Genomic DNA, 19,542 nt, shown 5'->3' with positions numbered 1-19,542 from the left:
CTCCTGCATGCACCAGCAACACAGGGCTGTGGGGATATAGCACTGCCTAAACTACTTGAGGCTAATTTTAGTTCACCCAGCTGGAGCTGGCTTAGCTGAGGAGCCACCCATGCATATCACATCTCTTTTCCTGTAAGAGGTTAAATAAACTAATATAAGCAAAGGGCTGGAACAGTTCATAGCGATATTGATAAGTACAGGAAATATAGGAATTCCAATCCCAGAAGCACACATTGTCAGAAATATGTTAGCAATGGCAGGGGCAGGGGATAGGGTGACATAGAACAAAGAGCCGGGAAGTATTATTTTCTGATGCCCCTGGGTATGACTTGTTGGCTGTTTTGCTCTGAGCAAGTGCCAATTACAAGGATTCCTGATGCAATACAAGGAAGAATAGAACAATTGTGTTATTGTTGTTGTTGTTTACTTTATTGTTATTACTTCATAGGAAGTAACCTATCTATAAATCTAAAAAATTCAGAGCATTTGACATAAAGTTGGATTTTCTCTTCTATCAACTCAGTTTGAAATAATCTGCTTCATTACATTCAGGATCAAATATAGAGCTTGAAAATAGACCCATGGAAAGAATAAGTGCATAATCAGAGTGTTAAAACTGCCAAATTCTCATCCCCTAAAGTACCACTGGCTCTAGCCAGGATTCCTCTGAAAAAGGTACTGCTTACGTTCAGACACCTGAGTCATCTTCAGTGCTCCCGTATAATGTACACCTCATGCGAGAGAGTTGCTCTTACACGTGTTTACAGTAAAGGTTTAATTCGTATTTGATACAGACAATGGCAGGTATTCTTCTTCTCATAAACCCCAAGAGTAGACCAGAATCCGTCTCCTTCGTTTCTGTATGGCCCTTTTGCTAGCTTTCGGCATTCACATTTTAACTGTGCACATTTCTAATTGGGTACCCACAATCATTACATCACCAAGTGCTGCGTGAAACCCTAAAGGATTTAAATTCACAAAGAAACTGAGCTCGAATCTTGGCCATCTAAGTGCTGAAATCGCTATCAGTGTTGTGTTTGATAAAGAGCGTCCATCTGTTCTAATCAGATGGACTTCTCCCACTTCAGATGCCTCTGGTAATTATTTACAGAGCATTGGTTTCACTGTGTCTGGATTTGAACCTCAGCTCTCAACCAAAAAAAAAAAAAACCACCCCAAAACAAAATATCAGATTGGCTGGGTATAGTTCCCTTGCAACCTTCTGGTGAATAAAGCCTTGAAATTAAATATGTCTATCTGTATCTAGATCCATGTAAAATATTTAATCCCCCCCCTTGCCTATTACATTTTGTTCTATTATTATTGACTTAAAATTGATAATCCTGTAGTTAAAATTTGTTGCACTGTTGCTGATGGTGGTGCAATGTGCATTAACTTTAATAGACGAGATCTAGCTACTAGGTTCCCATGTAAGTCGTAGTTTAAATCTGGTTTTAGAGGAAATCCTTTGCTTCATTTCTTAAGCTTCATTTGTTTTCATAACTCCACATTCTAGTCTCCAAGCCATCAGCCAACACTACGCCAATTAAAACAACAATAATTAAATCTGGTTTGGGGGGCTTTGTTTTGATTACTTTTCTGGAATATTTGGAGTACCCCTTGAGAGGCATTCCACTAGAATGTTACTCTTTTTTATGATATACTCCCACAATTACTTATAAAGGCCAACTCTGGTGAATATCTTTCAATAAACATGCTTTGCTCTCCCACATACGTGAGCCTTTCATTTCTATCTTGTGCTAAACTTATAATTTATATTTAGAAACTTTGGCATGTCAGTATTTAGTGGCTTCACTTAGCAGCTATTGTCAGTAAACTGTCTTTCAGAACTTCAAGCAGTATTTATACATCAAAGCCTTGTTTTAGAGATGGATGATTTGCTCCAAAACAGTGAAACTTAACACTGATGGGGTGGGAGGAGCAAGACTTCATCACAACAATGGAATATGCAATAAAAAATCGGGGAGGGGAATTATTTTCAAAATATCCATGTTATTACTTTATTTATGAATTTCTGATATATGCTCAAGGAGAAAAAAGTTGAGAACTGCCATTATAAACAAAGTGAAAGGTAAAATTATAGTCATATGTATCAAGATAGAGCCCCACCATAAAGAAATATTCATGAAAAGAGGACGGAATGTCTCAGATTGGACAAACCCAGATAGCACCTCTCCAGAACTCATTTAAATGGCTTAAGAGAAAAGGAAGCTAGCAGTAACAGTAAGTTAATATTTCCTAGGTGCAAATATACGAAGAAGACTTCAAAAAGGAGCGATCAGACCGAGAAAGACTTAGTCAAGAAAAAGAGGAGCTACAGCAAATTAATCAAACTTCTCAAACCCAGTTGAACAGGCTGAATTCTCAGGTATAAGTCCAATAATCTTTGCCAGAACGTATGTATTTTATTTTTATTTTCTCTTTTAAAAATCTAGACATTTTGGCTTCTGTTAATTGCTGTTGGATTTTTTTTTCTTTTTTGAGAGATTAGCACCTGGGATGAAATCATTCTTAAACAATCTTGTAAAGAGATGAAAATGACTAGAGATTTCTTTCATCTTAAGTATATTAAGGAGTTTTCCAAGAAATTGGATTCCAAAGTCTTTTATAAAATCCAATTCTTTTGATCTTTTTCTCATAATATTTATCTTGGTAGAATGGGAGTTGGAACTACCTAGCACTCAAATTCAAAGCCAAAACACTCTAGTACAGTGAAGTTGTTTCTAAATTCTTATCATTTTCTTTGAAGGGCTATGTTGGAATGTTCCTGTCTTCTAAAAACATACATACTAAATGTCATTTATATACCTAGTGAAACCAAGAATTTTGTTCAGTGGTTTCCCAGATTTAAAGTAACTGGAGTGCTCTCAAGGAAGCCAGATAATGTTAGCCACTTCATTAGAATAGAATATTAAATGTAAGCATACTAAAATTAGGTGCAATAGAATTTATTAAACATAGACTCGGGAAGTTGCCATGATGGGTAAATATTGATGTTAATGAGGGAAATGTAGCTAACACAAATTTGGCTTAAGAAAAAACAATGAATCACGAAATTTTTAATTTGCAAAATTATGCAGTGTTTTTCAATAAATAAGGAATTGTTGTGGGACAGGCTGTGACAGCTCTGTAGCTTTAAGATTCTTAGTCTTAGAAGAGATTTTAAACTCTTTGTCATCGCCTTCTTCCTAATACAAAGTAGATTGTGAATTAAATTTAGTTTCTTCTTTGACATCTTTTTTAAGGATTAACTTTAAATCCCTAGTTTTACATGGAGAATTATTTGGCAGAACCATTTCCTTTCTAAGAAACTGGAAGGAATAAAATAACGGTAAAAATATAATACAATGTTTTCCTGAAAATAATTCATGCAACATACTTTTACAACAGTGGGTGAGAAAAAGTTCTGATCGTTCTTGGTGAGAAAATCACTGTCTCAATTTGTATGCCTTACATGCAAAGCTGCCTTAATTTTTTTGAAGTTGTCACTGCACAAATCATTTTAGTTCCTGCCGTATTTTAATTTTATTCATTCTACTACATTAAATTCAGATTGATGATAAATATTTGTCTAGACTGGCAATGTTCTTGCCTTTATAAAGGCTGTAGTACAGCCAGAAACACACAACCAGATACTTACATTATAGACTATAATTCACAGTAATTTTCATTCCCGTGTTATCTGTAATTTTTGATTGATATCAAAAAATAAATGTATTGTCTAATTACAGTACAGTATAACTGCTTATGAACTAGGGGAGGATCCTAGTGATATGCTAAAACTATCAAAATTTTCTTTATAATGATAATCCAAGCATTCATTCTTCAAAAGTCTCATTTACTCAGGTGAAAGGAAGACAGAATTCACCGGATGTAATAGATGGTTTAACAATCTATGTTAAATGTATTAACAGCAGATTAAATGCCATGTTAGAATAGGCATTACCTTATTTGAGTAGCGTATTACCAGTGGTCCAAACGGACCACTTGACCAAAGGAATTTTTAGGTCAAATCGATCTGCCACTAGTTGCTTACATACCAGAGTTTATTCTTCCTATCACGAAGGACATTTTAAGGCAGTGACTGGTAAAACAGTCAGTGTGGTGAAGTGAAAGATACTTAGGAGATATTTAAGGATAAAAGCCCGATGTTCATGCCTGCTTTGACCATCAGTGAGGACCTTGGGCAAATATTCAACCTTTCTTCTCTTCATCTGTAAAATGACAAAGTTGGAGTAGGTGATCTCTAAAATGTTTCTTATAACTCTAAAACCTCTGTCTCTAAAAATAGGTTGCTTAACCTCTCTTAGCATTCTCACCTGTAAAACATAGATAATGATACCTACCTCATGACTTCACAAAGTTGTTCTCAGGGTTAAGTGAAAAACAATCTATGCAGAAACATCTAGTTCAAGTAATGGCTCACAGGTATTTCATAAATAATCTGTTGGAAGGGAGAATTTTTAATAGTTTCATTTAGTTGTATAATTAGCCTGCCACATTCAGTGCCTCATAATCTAATTTTGATGCTTTCTTTCCGTAAGGCATTCTGCTATATGCTGTGAGGGAACTAAAAAATGATCCATTCTATTAAAAAACTCACAAGATAATGAGGGGGACATATATAGTCTGTCCTCATCATTTTTGCAGATTCCATTTTTGTGAATTTGCCTACTCACTAAAATATATTTGTCACCCCAAAATCAATTCTTGTGCCACCTTTAAGGTCACTTGTGAACTTGTACAGAGCAGCAAAATACTTGAGCTTCCTGACACACTTGTTCCCAGTGGAGGTCCAACAGTTGATGCTGTCTTCTTCTTTCAGATCTCATACTGTAAAAAGTGTCCTTTTCATGGTCTATATAGTGCCACATTTTTCACATATTTGTGCTTTTTGGTGGTGATTTCACTTTTTTTAAATAAATTTATTCTATTTTAATTTTGGCTGCGTTGGGTCTTCGTTGCTGCATGCGGGCTTTCTCTAGTTGTGGCGAGCGGGGTCTACTCTTCGGTGTGGTGCACGGGCTTCTCATTGTGGTGGCTTCTCTTGTTGCAGAGCATGTGCTCTAGAGCACAGGCTCAGTAGCTGTGGCCCATGGGCTTAGTTGCTCTGCGGCATGTGGGATCTTCCCGGACCAGGGCTCGAACCCGTGTCTCCTGCATTGGCAGGTGGATTCTTAACCACTGCACCACCAGGGAAGCCCCCGGTGATTTCATTTTTTTAAAATGGCCCCCAAGCATAGTGCTGAAGTGCTGTCCAGTGTTCCTAAGCACAGGAAGGCTGTGATGTGCCTAATGGAGAAAAGGCATGTGTCAGATAAGCTTCATTCAGGGATGAATATAGCGCTATTGGCCATGAGTTCCATGTTAATGGATCTATAATATTTATTAAATGAGGTGTCTTTAAAAGAACACACATAAAACAAAATTATGTATTGATTGATTTACAAAAATGGCATGACCAGAAGCTGGTAGGAACCTAAGCCTGCATTTCCCTGGGAGAATGGTGCAGTGTTTGCTACTTCAGTATTCACAGTGACTTTATAGAGCATAACTACCATGAGTCATGAGAACTGACTGTACATAGTACACATTAGACTATAAAAAGTCATATAGTAAATGTAAAATGCTATCTATATGGGAGGACCAAAGGAGAGAATAATTCTGATAGGTAGGACTTGGAAAGGTATCATACAGTAGGGGACATTTGACCTTGCTTTATAGGGATATAGGGATGACAATAGCATTACTAAAGAGTCCAAAGAAAACCAGCTTTCCCTAGATGTGTCAGATGTTGGGGGAACCCAGCATAGGTGACTCTGCTGGATGAGGTTGGGCCTCAAATAGTGAGAAGCATGAAGTGTAGCAGTGTGCCTTTGAACAAGTTACTCAGCATCTCATGCCTTAGTGACCTCGTCTGTAAAACAGGAATAATAATGTTAAGTATCACATAGGGGTATTGGGAAGATTGAATGTGAGTTATTAAGTGTAAAGCACTTAGATCACTGACTGGCATGTATTAAGTGCATATGCAACTTTTAAAATTCATTGTGGAAGCCTTTGACTGTACAGTTGACCAATTCCAATTACATTCAATAAGCAGTAGAAGCTGTTTCTATATCCATATCTATGTCTATATCTATATTTATAGCTAGAACTAAATACATCAACCTAAAACTGAGAATTATAATGGCCCCAACAAATTGGAATAACAATTTTAAACTATCCAACTTTCCAAACTTCATTTGGGAATTTCAAGATAGAACCAGTGCCTGTCTGAAAAATCCAAAACTCAGCTATTTTCGTTGGCATGACTGTTATCAGTGCTTCACCCCCTTGATTTCTGAGTAGATCACTGCCCTCTGGGCCAAGAGTAGCTTTAGAACATTTGAGCTCTTTCTGATATACAAATGCCTTTGTTTTGTCCACAGATAAAAGCTGGTCAGATGGAGAAAGAAAAACTAGAAAGGCAATTAAAACAGGTATGTTGATCCTTACTGAAATTCACCAGCCCTCTTGTCGTGGTTTTTTTTTTTTTTTTTTTTTTTTTTTTTTGCGGTACGCGAGCCTCTCACTGTTGTGGCCTCTCCCGTTGAGGGGCACAGGCTCCGGACGCGCAGGCTCAGCGGCCATGGCTCACGGGCCCAGCCGCTCCGCAGCATGTGGGATCCTCCCGGACCGGGGCACGAACCCGTGTCCCCTGCATCGGCAGGCGGACTCTCAACCACTGTGCCACCAGGGAAGCCCAACCTCTTGTCGTGTTTGAAATTCCAACTTTAAGTTTTACACATTTATTCCCAAATACAGCAGGTCCTCATGGTCCCAATTGAAGGCATTTTCAAACTCTGGTACAGATGGCCTAGGACAACTCATGCTTTTCATTGTCAACTAAAATGTCAGTGGAGAGTTAATGCTTAGGTACCCCCAAGGCCTCTCAACCCTAACACTCATGAAAAGCACATGTTACAGAACACGTTTTTACAGTAGCACAAGCTTCAGTGTGTGTTCATGCAAACAGAGATTTCTTCATAGACTCACAAACACCTGGGAAATATATTTCCTTGGTATTTCTTGCAGTTGCTTCCACAACAGTGGAAAACTACGTCAAAGACTTGTGCCTTCTTTTGAGAAAGTAGAGTATCTTCTTGGGTATTGGAGCATTCTAGTCCATTGGTTCGCTAGTAGCCTTAAGGAATGAATATTGTTTCTCTTAATTCCTAATTTCCTCTCTGGACTTTAGTTATGTCATCAGTGTCTCTGGCTGCAGTTTAAGAAAATTTATTTTATGGCTTAAAGGCTGGTTCTTCTTAAGCAAGGACTCTGTGAAGATAACTCAGAGACACAAAGTTAACTCCACATACATTTTCAAGTGTTTCTAATTTCTTCAACATGGAAAAGTAGCTACAGCTTCACCTTCAGTAAAATTTGGCCCGTGAGCTTCATCTGTATCGGTCCAGAGTCTGCATTGACGGGCCTCCTATCTTGAATTTGTATTATGCCAGACTTAGGCTAAACCTTAAGATTTTAACCAAACCTTGTGGTTGTATAAAACAAGTGTCAGTGTGATTCCCCAATTTCACCCACTTCCCATGAACCAACAGCATTGTTCTCCTCAGATGTATTTCCTAACCAGTAACTACGGCTGGAATTTCCACCTACGGGATCCATGCCTACCGACAGGCCCTGGGGCTGTGCAGGATCTACAGAAGTACCCAGTAAGTAAGAGCTCTCATTGAAACAAATAAGTGCTTATATCTCTAATAAGTGCTAATATTCTCTTTTGGTAGAAATGATGTCTGTCTCAGGAATTTTGGCACATAATACTGTCTACATAAAGAGCCTCTATTTATCTCAGCCTCTAATTTGCAGAGTTACAGTGGTCTATGTACATTATAATTATCTTTGGGTCACTGTATCCATAGGACATATAGATAGGAATACATTAACTGAAAGGTATCGAATTGAGCTAAAATTCCAGGAACAAACATATAACACTTTATATGGGTCATTTTTAATGACATACCTGACTCTACCGAAAAGACATTTCCGTGTATAAAGAAAAGCAAAGTGAATATAGCAAAACAGTCTGGGTGATACCTTTTTCAGTTGTAGACTTATATTCAACTACTATGAATATTGCTACATCTGTGCAAAATAGTTTTGGACATTTTCCAGTTGAAAGCATCTTCTTAAAGGATCCAAGAAAAAGTGACCCACTTAAGTTGCTCTCTATGGCTGTGTCTACCCAAGCAAAATGAAGTGAACGGTGGAGCCGTTAGTTGTGAGTGAAATTGCTTTGGACAGTCAACCTGAATAAGTCAGACCCAGAGCACCCTCCCTTTCCTTCTCAATAACAGTGTTCCACCCACCATCCCCCATGGTCTGGAAGTTTGTCTCTACTCTCTATTTTTGCCTACATAGACAGAATCTTCATACAGGAAATAAATCATGCATTTTTCTGCATTTTGGATTGGCTCAGACAACCTTCTCCCCCTTAGTTATTATTAACTGTGTTTCTAATTAGGCAAAGAATCTGAGATTTTAAATCCTAGCAGGATTTTCCTAGCAGGACACTTAAGGAGTACATAGTTCTCTTAGTTGCCTGAAACTTCTCACACTTTTGTATTTGAGTGTGACTCAGAAGCCCTTTTCCCAAGGGAAGAGATAATGACTCTCTGGGTGGTGGAAGGAAGGATGTCAGAATTTAATGAGCATCTCTTAGTTGACCCTGGTGTGACACCGCATACAGCTGAGAATGTGGTTCTTTTTGTGCTGTTGTTGGTTGCTTCTTCTGTCTGCTCTCTCTCCTCCATTTTCTTTTTTCTTTACCCGTTTGCTTACTTTTTACTTTTCACTAGAAACGTTTCTGGGAATCTCCAAACACAGCTATCATTCTGTATTTTTTTCAGAATGTAGAAGGAAATTAATATTGTGGGAAACAAAGAGATAGAAATTTACTAAGGAGTTTAGTTGTCTGCAGGTTAGGGAATTGGGGGAAATACTCTCGTGGAAGGTTAACTATAAATCCAAGGACTCAATCAAGTTTGCCTACAAGTAAAAATGACTGTTTTCTTCAAATCTTTGTTTGTGGAAAAAAGGCAGAAGTTCACCTACTATAAAAGCTCATCAGACCTTTTCTATCAATTACAAGAGATAAGGCAGTCCCGATCACTTAAAATTATCACCAAATAAACATCTGTATTTGAAACAAGATTCCACGCCATGTAACGACTACATTTTCAATCAGTATTCACTTAAACAAAATCTCAGTATAAGGAGAGAAATTACAGAAACTCCCAGAGTTCATTTTAAAAGAATATTTCATGTCTCATGCTTATTTCTAAGCCTGAATTAAAGCACATGCGATAGTGTTTGTAAAATTACGGTATATTCACCTTCTTTTGGCAACTGTCCTGGAATATAAAACTGAGGCTCACGTCACTTATCCTATGTGTTATTTGAGACATCTAAAAATAAACGAGGAGATGAAAAACGGAGGTGATCTCATTTCCTCTTCTAGCTTTTTGTGGACCAAAAAGAGCCAGGAGCCTAGGTGTCTGAGTGAGGGTAAAGTGGGGTCAGGCAGTACCAAATGCAGCATTTCTTAGCATCTTAGATAATTGAACTCTTAGGCTACTTTCAGTGGTCTGGCAGCCCTGTAAAATGCCCCCTATTGGCTCGTTGTTAGAGAAAATTCTCCTGAGTTATTTTCAGGTGGTAATTGGATAATAGAACAAAGGGCCTGTCTTCTCTGGGTCTTGGGGAGAAGGTAGAGGAAGCAGGAACAAGCATCTGGAGCAGGAAGACAGACCAACCTCCTTGGCAGGGAAAGCTGAGATTCCTCTGTTCTAAGTGGTTAAATACAAAGATTCTGGCCCTGGAACTGTATTTTGAAATTCAGGTCTATAGTTTATGATTTATTTCAATGCAATTTGTTTAACAGGTTTCCTGATGTTCAATGTCTAGCTGTTCTTAATTGGTGTAAATCTAGGAAAAAAAGCCCAAGAGAAAAATCCAAGTCTACCCTCTCTTCTCACTGACTTTCTAGTCTAAACTAAGCAATTTAGAATAGTTTCTGCAGAGGAACAGTACAAAGGGAAAGATTTTCACTCCTTTACCATCCTGAGCCTCTATAAGCCATGTCCTCATGTAATGGCTTAGATTTCTTCCTTGAGCCACCAGAAAACATTAAACTTGTACATTGTTGTCTTGGTCTTCCTGTTGCCTCCTGTGCGAGGGTTTTATAAAGAGTATTGTTGATGATAAATTCTTTTGTTTTATTTACAGGCTATAGTAAGTTTTACAAAAGTCTTTATACTTCTGCACATATCCAAAACACATCTGGTTTAAAAAAAAAAAAAAAGCCACAATCGCAAAGTAGTAGACATTCTGGCTGAACACAGAGTGGATTTAGGAGGGGGGTAGGGAGATGGTAATAGTGATGAGGGAGATAAGAGGGGTGAGCAAGATTGGCCACAGGTCTGGATAGAAACCCCTTTTGTGTTGCCTGCATAACAAAAGCCACATAGGGTAGTTATATTTGTAACACACCACTATGTTTGGTTTGAAGCCCGTGTTGCTATAATAATGTTTTATTGTTCCACACAGCCAGACTGTCAGTGGTATGCTCCCGACCTGTTTCCGCCAGATGTGCAGGACAAGGCGAATGGTAAGACCGCAGCTGTATTGAGCATTCCTTCATGTTTACATTTTAATGGGCTCTTTTGGGGATGTTTACTCAACATACATTCACTCATACTCGGGGAGGACCCACTATAAAGTTGAGTTGCATACACAACTCTAATGTGATGCACCTGGGGTTAAATTGAACTCCTTCAGAAAAAGAAAATGTTCGAATGCAGAAATGCATGGATCTCAGTTCTGGCATCTGTTCCTATTCCATCTCAGAGTCAGTATTCCATCCGGGGTTAGAAATGAGAACTTCCAGCAGAGCTGCATTATAACAACAACAACAAAGTTCTGTGATTCTGCTGCAAAAGACAGATGCACATCCACTATTCCAGGTTGAGTTTGCTAGACAGATGTTTTAAATGTCACTGGCAGACAGACAGAGGAAACCAAAGGCTCAGAGCTGTGTTCCCTAATGACTAAGTGTCAGGCTCCAAGTTTAGGCCAGAGTTGCCCACAACGCCCACTTCTAAGTGTGCTGAGAAAAATGGAAAAGTCACCTACCAAGTACTCACAACTAAGAGTACTCTTTTACCTTATTTTTCTTTGGTTTACCATTCTCTTCTTTCTTTCCAGCATATGCTATACTTTCTACTGCTTGTTTCTCTGGTCTCATGAGGCCACCCAGGAGTGGGCTGAATAAACTGGGCTATAATTATAACCCCTCTTCTGTTTTCATCACATATAATCAGAAGTCAGCAATGTCTGCTGCATGTTTAACATTCCATATGACACATACCTGTGACTCTAAGTTGTTAATTTCCAGAGATTGGAATCTATCTACAAAAGCTGAAGAGGAGCCATGCTCCAATTTCAGGCCATACTTGGAATGTTATCTCATTTAGTTCAGATCTGAGGTCACAGAATTCTAGTGTTTAGTACAAGGAATCCATTATGGAGTGGAAGTAGAGAGCCGGGGATACCATATGTAATTTTCCAGTTGGGAACTTCACAAGTCCAAGGACTTTTCATGGTAGTCTGCGTAAATGGAGCCTCCTACAGTTGTGCAGCACACAACCTGGACAGCTGTACACAGCAGCACTGAGAGTGGCAAAGGCCATAGCTCACAGTAGCATTATGGAGAAGAAAGATAAAAAGTGAGAACTCTATAATAAAATGTCTAGGTATTTATCAGAAAACTGTAGGACTTTCTTTTTTCTTTTCTTTCTACTACTAATATAACCATTGGTTTTAATGAAGTTCTTGGGTTCCAGTCATAAAGGAGAGCTTTTAATAGAAAGGCATACTATTAACCACAATGATTGTTGCATAATGTCTGTGTTTCTGAAATACATTAGCTGAGTTGCCATCCAATTATAGTTTCCCATTTTATATTATATTGGTCTGGAATGAATATTAAAGATATTTTCTCCTGAGTTGGAGTTTAATCACTAGAAAATACAATTATGCAGTAGAGAAGTCGATAATATCATAAAGCCATTTATATATCACTATAGTATCCGTCCTGGACCAAAGTAATAGAAACTGACGATTATATAAAATAGGACTGAATTGTGATGATCTTCAAAAACTAAATAACATGCAAAAATATAATTTTATAGTCAGTGTGTGAGACCTACTGATTTTTGTCTACTTGGGAAGAAATATAAGAGCTCTGTGATGTATAAACATGTTGTGTGACAGGGTCTACAGATATAAAGCAAGTTTTATTATTATACCATTTTACAGATGAGGAAACTGAGGCTTGGAGAATTTAAGTAGCATGCCTAAATCACAGAGTTAGGAAGATTTAACCCTGGGATTAGATTCCAGGTATATAACACCTCAAAACCTGTGCTTGAATCATATCCTGTAGGGCCCTTGAAAAGCTACCTCTCTTACTATATTAAAACTGTCTAAAATGGTAGATATAAAAATGACAATGGGGGTCTTAACTTGGATAATTATAGGTCTAGTATCTAACCCTCAATAATCTCTTCTTCCTAAGAACTCATAGCATATATTATCTGTGCTTCTCATTTGACACTTAGAATATCACAGGTAAAAGACACAGTACTATGTAAGAATCAGTGCATAATAAATGTGTTATGGGGTAAATCTTGCTTGGGCAGTCCTGGTGGAAACTGAAGGGTTATATTACCATTTGAAACCTGTCCTCCGTACCAGCGCTGCTCTGCAGCTGACTGTGGCTTGTCTACAGGGAAGAGGGCTGATCATGACTAGGGGACTATTATAGAAAGAAACCTCCTTACTTTAAAATCTACCTGCTTGGAATTCCTGTTGCCCCTTTTCTAGCTTCCAAAGCTGATGCTGTTTCAAAGCTCAAGCCAGGTCATGACACTTGGCAGAAGCTCTGAAATCACCCTTGTCACAAACATCCCACGTGCCATTATTTAATTTCGGTAGTGAATCTTGTTATTTTTTGTTTTATTTAATTGGAAAGCTCCTTTTGCTTTGTCGATCCAACACAATTGCTCAGAGTTCTTAAAAGTAATTGCGTAGTATTGATTGTTAAAAAAATATGGGTTTAAAGAGCTTTTATTATAAAGATATTTTTATTGTCTCATCATATGACCAATACATTTATTCTCCACTATTCAAGAATATACTGCTAGTCAATATAGCCTGTGTTTTGGACTAGAAATACCAAAATGCAAGCAATGGGAAGAAAAATGAGTGGAAAAATTAGACTCTGTTTCTGATAATCTATAAACAAGCTATTTCTGAAAACTGCTATACGTTTTATTCATATAATACTTAAAATATTTTATTTATATTTAAATAAAAAGGATCCTTTTTAAAATGTGGATATTTAAATTAATATTAATTAGTACATATGCTTCCTAGATTGTCCTAGTTCTCGGTTTTTATTAATTTCCTATTACTCCTGACAAATTTATTTTTCTGACCCCAATATATGTAGGATATTTTTATCTTAGTATCTTCCTTTATAATTATTCCTCTTATTATAATTTAACCTGAAATAGTGGCTCCAATGTCTACACATAGAGCGGCAGCCTTGTGATTTTTAAAAGGGACAGTGGGTACAAAGTGGGTGACTAAACGTCTATGCTACCGCTAGAGCCTCCTCTGACATTCCCAGGGTCTGCGACAAGAACACAAGGAAAGCTGCATACTTTATTTGTAAATATTTAAACGTTATGGATCAGGCTTAGAACCTATTAAAGTATAGTCTATCCTCCTATTGATAAATATAACTGGAAGGCCAGCGTCAAATTTAGAACACTCAGATTCCAACCAGTTCTGTGCCAGAAAGCAGTGGCACAGGAAGACCTGAGCCATGGCCCACCCCCTTCCCTCCCACCTACCCACTGAGAGGGGTCTTGACTGTGAATTTGAGGACAGCCAGCAGGCATATCCCAACTTCATATACCCCTCACTACCCTACAAACGGCACCCCTTGGCTTCAGGCCTGGGGAAGAAGACCCCATGGGGCCTGGAAGCAGACCCGGGGTCACCTGGCAAAGAATCTGGGGGTCTGCTTGTGGGTGCCAGGAGCTTGTTCTAAAGGAAGGTAGGCCCACATGATGAGAGGGAGTCTGGCTGGAGGAGGGCCAGAGCAGGGTCCTCTGAAGAGTGGGGACCCAGTGAAGGGCTCCCTGGCCGAGGATTAAGGTCAGTTGGTACTGAGTACAACATGGAACAGTCTTCAGGTCAACTGATTTCCAGCCTTGCTCTCAGCCACTGTCTGTGGTTATTTTAGAGTGCTTTGGGGACACACTGAAAATCAAATCTTCTTTCAGAACCTCAAGATTTGAATAAAGGTTTTCAAGGCTTTGAGACTTTCCTAGCTTTCTCTCTGCATAGCATTAAATAATGGCATTTTTCTACACGATGTCCCCAGATGTCAATGGGTTACAGTTTCTGTTTAAACATGTGATTTTACAAAGAACTTTTAATCTCATTTTATCTGTTATCAGAATGAGATGCAAAATGACTTCCATGTTTCCAGAACAATTACGGCACAGCAGAGTTAGTATAACCTTGAAAGCATGTTGTTTGTTTCCTCCTTTTTGAAATGTCAGAAGGCTATGTTTTCTGACTCTATTGTATGCCAATCACTTCTGCACCTTCCAAAATTTTCATATGGTATAGAGCTGAACTTTGTCTAATGAGCTGGACCTCAATACTTACATATTTGGAATGGCATGAAATATAGGCACGCAAGATTGTGTTGTGAGCAAACATCATTATTTCTTTACAATATAGAAGATCAAAGCCCAGCCATTATAATTGGCCTTTACCGATGTCTAATAATAAAGAATTAATTGAATACTGCCTGAATTCATTTCCTAGAGCTACCATAACAAAGTACCACAAACTAGGTGGCTGAAAACAGCAAAAATTGACGCTCTCACAGCTCTGGAGGCTGGAAGTCTGAAATCAAGGTGTTGGGACGGTCGTGCTGCCTTCAGAGCCTGTAGGGGAGGGTCCTTCCTTGCCTCTTTCAGCCTCTAGTAGTCCCAGATGTTCCTTGGCCGCGGCAGCATAAGGCCAATCTCTGCCTCTCTCTTCACGTGGCTATCTTCCCTCCGTGTCTGTGTCTAAATTTTCCTCTTCTTATAAGGACACCAGTCATATTGGATTAGGCTAATCCAGTGTAACCTCATATTAACCTGATTATGTCTGCAAAGCCCCTATTCCCAAATAAGGACACGTTCACAGGTACCAGGGGCAAGGACTTAAACATATCTTTTGGGGGGGACACGGTTCACGCAATAACACTAACTGTATGCCAGAAACTATTTTAGGGGCCTTCTATTTATTATCTCGTCAAAACCTTACAGCAGCCATGTGAAACGAGGACTGCCGTTGTCCCTGTTTTGTAAATTTGAAAACTGAGAAGCAGAGAGATCATGTAACTTGTCCAACCCCACGTGGTTGGACGTGGCTGGTTATTGGCTGGGACACAGACAAGCTCACACAGTCTAGCTCCAAAGCCCACATTGTAACCACTAAGCAATGTGGACCACCCCATGCTCTGCATTAAGTAAAATGTAATAGTGTCATACTTTGCATTTATTCTATTTAAATACATTCTAATGGTCCTGTCCTGAAAACCAGAATCTTTATGTCTCAGGGTGTGTCTTTTTTTTTTTTTTTTTTTTTTGCGGTACACGGGCCTCTCACCGCTGTGGTGTCTCCCGTTGCGGAGCACAGGCTCCGGACGCACAGGCTCAACGGCCACGGCTCACGGGCCCAGCCGCTCAGCGGCAGGCGGGATCCTCCCGGACCGGGACACGTGTCCCCTGCATCGGCAGGCGGATTCCCAACCGCTGTGCCACCAGGGAAGCCCCCAGGGTGTGTCTTTTTATAACTGTCTTTATTTAAACATTACAGGTAATTTTACCTTGGTAAATGGCTTGGATTCGTTGGATTTTTTCCAGTTCCTAATAGTATGAAGAGATAAAGGGACCAGTGTAAATAGTAAAAAGTACTTAAGAAATGTAAGAAACAGAAGAAACTTAAAGACAGTACTTTGTATAATTTTCAATACAGATGGATAAAATATTACAATATTTTTCTTTTATCAAATACATTACTGTCTTAATAAAGGAAATTAATTGAAACTTAGAGGCAGATAATTTTATGCCTGTTTCTAGATTGTTTGAAAAGAATTACAGGAGAAATGCCACCTCACCTTTAATGCTCTTAAGGTCAGCTTATCAGTAAACTAAATGATTTTGCTAAAAGAATAACAAAGTGCAAACGTATATTTACATGTACAGGAACATATGAAAATACAGATGGTAAATATCTTCCTAGTCAAACACTGATTTTATAAGCAAAGACTAAACATTCTATTTAGCATTTTGTATGAATAGATACAGAAGATAGATCGATCCTAGATGAGAAAAATGCACACAGGAAGTCTAGACTAGTCACAATTCCACCAGGTAAATGAAATTGTAGTAATTCTATTAAATGGAAGATAAAAATCCATAGGGAAGGAAAGCAAGGTATATATTTTATTTTTCTGCATCCCAGCTGGGAAGAAAGTCTACTTACCTAGGTTTCCTTACTGTTCATGCCTAAGCGTTCACATTCTAAGAGGTTAGTGGGCATGTAGAGAGCAGAGTCCCCTCAATCCTTTCAAAACCCCTCTGCGGCGCTGATACCCCCTCCACTCTTAACCACCAACTGTACTTTAGATTCAGCTAATACTTTATGTAGAGTTGAGACATGGCTTCTGTCACCAAGATCTCTGGGGTCTATTCAGATCACTTTGGCATCAGGCTACTTAACCTGTGCTCCTGTGAACATGGAAACCTACAGTGTAACCAACACCATTAATAGATAATTACTTACCCAATTAGTGGGTAGAGTCCTTCACCAAGCAATAAGGCAAAGCCAATTCTTCCTAGCAGGTGAGGACCCACATTCCCTTGTGGTGTTTCTCTTGTCCTGCCCCCATAACTGCAGAGCCAAGTCTCACGACAGAAGTCTCTAACCAACTTCACTATATAAGGACACTCTGCCTTCCATTCTAGGAACTCAAGACCTGTATTTGCCTTTGTTCAGATTTCCATTCTGCCATGGATTATCTCATGGGCCATAGCTGCTCTCCATCTAAAACTTGTGGGTAGTAGCCCTTGCCTCTATACCTATTTCACAAGAGTGCTGTAAAAACTACACAGGAACTAATTTTTCTTAATGTTTTAAGATACCTAGAGGTAGGCATCATTAATTAATGGATTAATTCTAAACTTCAGGATTGGTTAGACCAGTAGATCATGCTTCTGGATCCAAATTTATGTTCTCACCATATTAGATATCTTTTCTTTTTGGAAATGCAAAAACTTTTTAATCAAATTAAGGAATGCTTCCAGACTTTAAAAAATTATTATAAAGTTACATTCCCATCTAAACACATTTTTACCTATATTTTTATATTTTCTCAGTTTAGTGCATAATCATGTCTAGTCTGTCTTTAAAATACACCAAAAGTTCAGGTATATATTGTAAATGAATTCTTTGCCATAAATTGTAATTCTGTGCCATAAATTGCCTGTGATTTCAAAAACGTACACCACAAATATCTTAAGAACGTTATGCAGCTAAGTTCCTGTAGAAACTGTAGCTAACATTTCTGAGAAAGTAAGATACTTATTACGTTTAATATAACTTTCCAAAAAGGCATTAAATATTTTTTTCTTTTTTTATTGAGGTATAGTTGATTTACAATATTATGTAAGTTTCAGGTGTACAACATAGTGATTCACAATTTTTGAAGGTTGTACTCTCCTCATAGTTCATTATAACATATTCATCCATTCATTATAAAATATTGGCTATATTTCCTGTGCTGTACAATAAAGACTTGTAGCTTATTTATTTTGTGCATGGTACTTTGTACCTCTTAATCCCCTGCCCCTTTCTTGTCCCTCTCCATTCCCTCTCCCCACTGGTAACCACAGGTTTGTTCTCTATATCTGTGAGTCTGTTTCTGTTTTATTATATTCCCTAGTTTGTTGTATTTTTTAGATTCTACATATAAGTGATATCATACAGTATTTATCTTTCTCTGTCTGACTTATCTCACATAATACCCTCCAAGTCCATCTATGTTGTTGCAAGTGGCAAAATTTCATTCTCTTTTATGGCTGAGTAATATTCTGTTATATATGTATTATGTATTATATATATTATATATATCCATTATACATGTAATGGATATATATAATGCATATAGTATATATTTTTATACATATATATATATGTATATATATCCCACGTCTTCCTTATCCATTCATCTGTTGATGAACACTGAGGTTGCTTCCATATCTTGGCTATTGTAAACAATGCTGCTATGAACATTGGAGTACATATATCTTTTTGAATTAGTGCTTTTGTTTTCTTCAGATACATACCCAGGAGTGGAATTGCTGGATCATACGGTAGTTCTATTTTTAGTTTTTTTGACGAAACTCCATACTGTTTTCCACAGTGGCAACACCAATTTACACTCCCACCAACAGTGTCCACGGGTTACCATTTCTCCACATCCTTGCCAATATTTGTTATTTGTGGTCCTTTTGTTGATAGCCATTCTGGCAGGTGTGAGCTAATATCTCATTGTGGTTTTGATTTTCATTTCTTTGATGATCAATGATGTTGAGCATCTTTTCATGTGCCTATTGGTCAAATGACTGTCTTCTTTGGAAAAATGTCTGTTCAGGTCTTATGCCCATTTTTAACTGGGTTGTTTGTTTGTTTGTTTTGATATTGAGTTGTATGAGCTATTTATATATGTTAGATATTAACCCCTTATCGGTCACATCATTCGCAAGTATTTACTCCCATTCAGTAGCTTGTCTTTTCATTTTGTTTCCAGTAGATACCTTTTTATATAATGGCCGCAGTTCTCAGAAGAATATTTTTTCAACCTGAAAAAGTAACCTTTTATCTTCCTGTTACTAAAATGTTAGTTTAGCGTATCTTTGAAATACCAAATGCAGGGCAGCAAGTATAAAACATTTAACATATACTAAAACGTTATCATGAATCAGAGAAACACCTTATTTCTTGGCATTTATGCGATTTTTTTTCTGTTGCCATGAGTAGACTTCTTTGATTTTGTTTTCCCTATGGCACTTATTTGTGGCATTTTATCCTGGTCTTACTAAAATATTCCAAATTTTTCATATTGGTTTTCATGACACACTCTCACATTGTAAGCACTGTGATCTTTTCTATGGCTTCGGCAAGAATGCACCCAGTATCGTATTTTTAAAGTACTTTATTTGGCAGTTATCTCTCTGTGGGATGAGTACTGAACCAAAGAGTAACACATATGACTCACTTTCATAAGCAAACGCCAGAGCCACTGAAATGACAGCAAGGATGAGA

General features: G+C 38.0%; 1 protein-coding gene across 1 annotated transcript in view; it reads left to right on the top strand.

The window, feature by feature from the left end:
- TNIP3 (TNFAIP3 interacting protein 3) overlaps positions 1–19,542 on the top strand; it is a 99,078-nt gene that overhangs the window by 78,913 nt on the left and 623 nt on the right. The window contains exons 10-13 of the mRNA XM_060013197.1: positions 2,264–2,389; positions 6,453–6,503; positions 7,638–7,736; positions 10,630–10,690. Of these exons, the coding sequence (XP_059869180.1) occupies positions 2,264–2,389; positions 6,453–6,503; positions 7,638–7,736; positions 10,630–10,690 (337 nt within the window). The remainder of the gene's footprint in view (positions 1–2,263; positions 2,390–6,452; positions 6,504–7,637; positions 7,737–10,629; positions 10,691–19,542) is intronic.

Source organism: Delphinus delphis, chromosome 5 (assembly GCF_949987515.2).
Source record: "Delphinus delphis chromosome 5, mDelDel1.2, whole genome shotgun sequence".
Lineage (NCBI taxonomy): Eukaryota > Metazoa > Chordata > Mammalia > Artiodactyla > Delphinidae > Delphinus > Delphinus delphis.
This window is presented reverse-complemented; position numbering and strand designations above follow the sequence as displayed.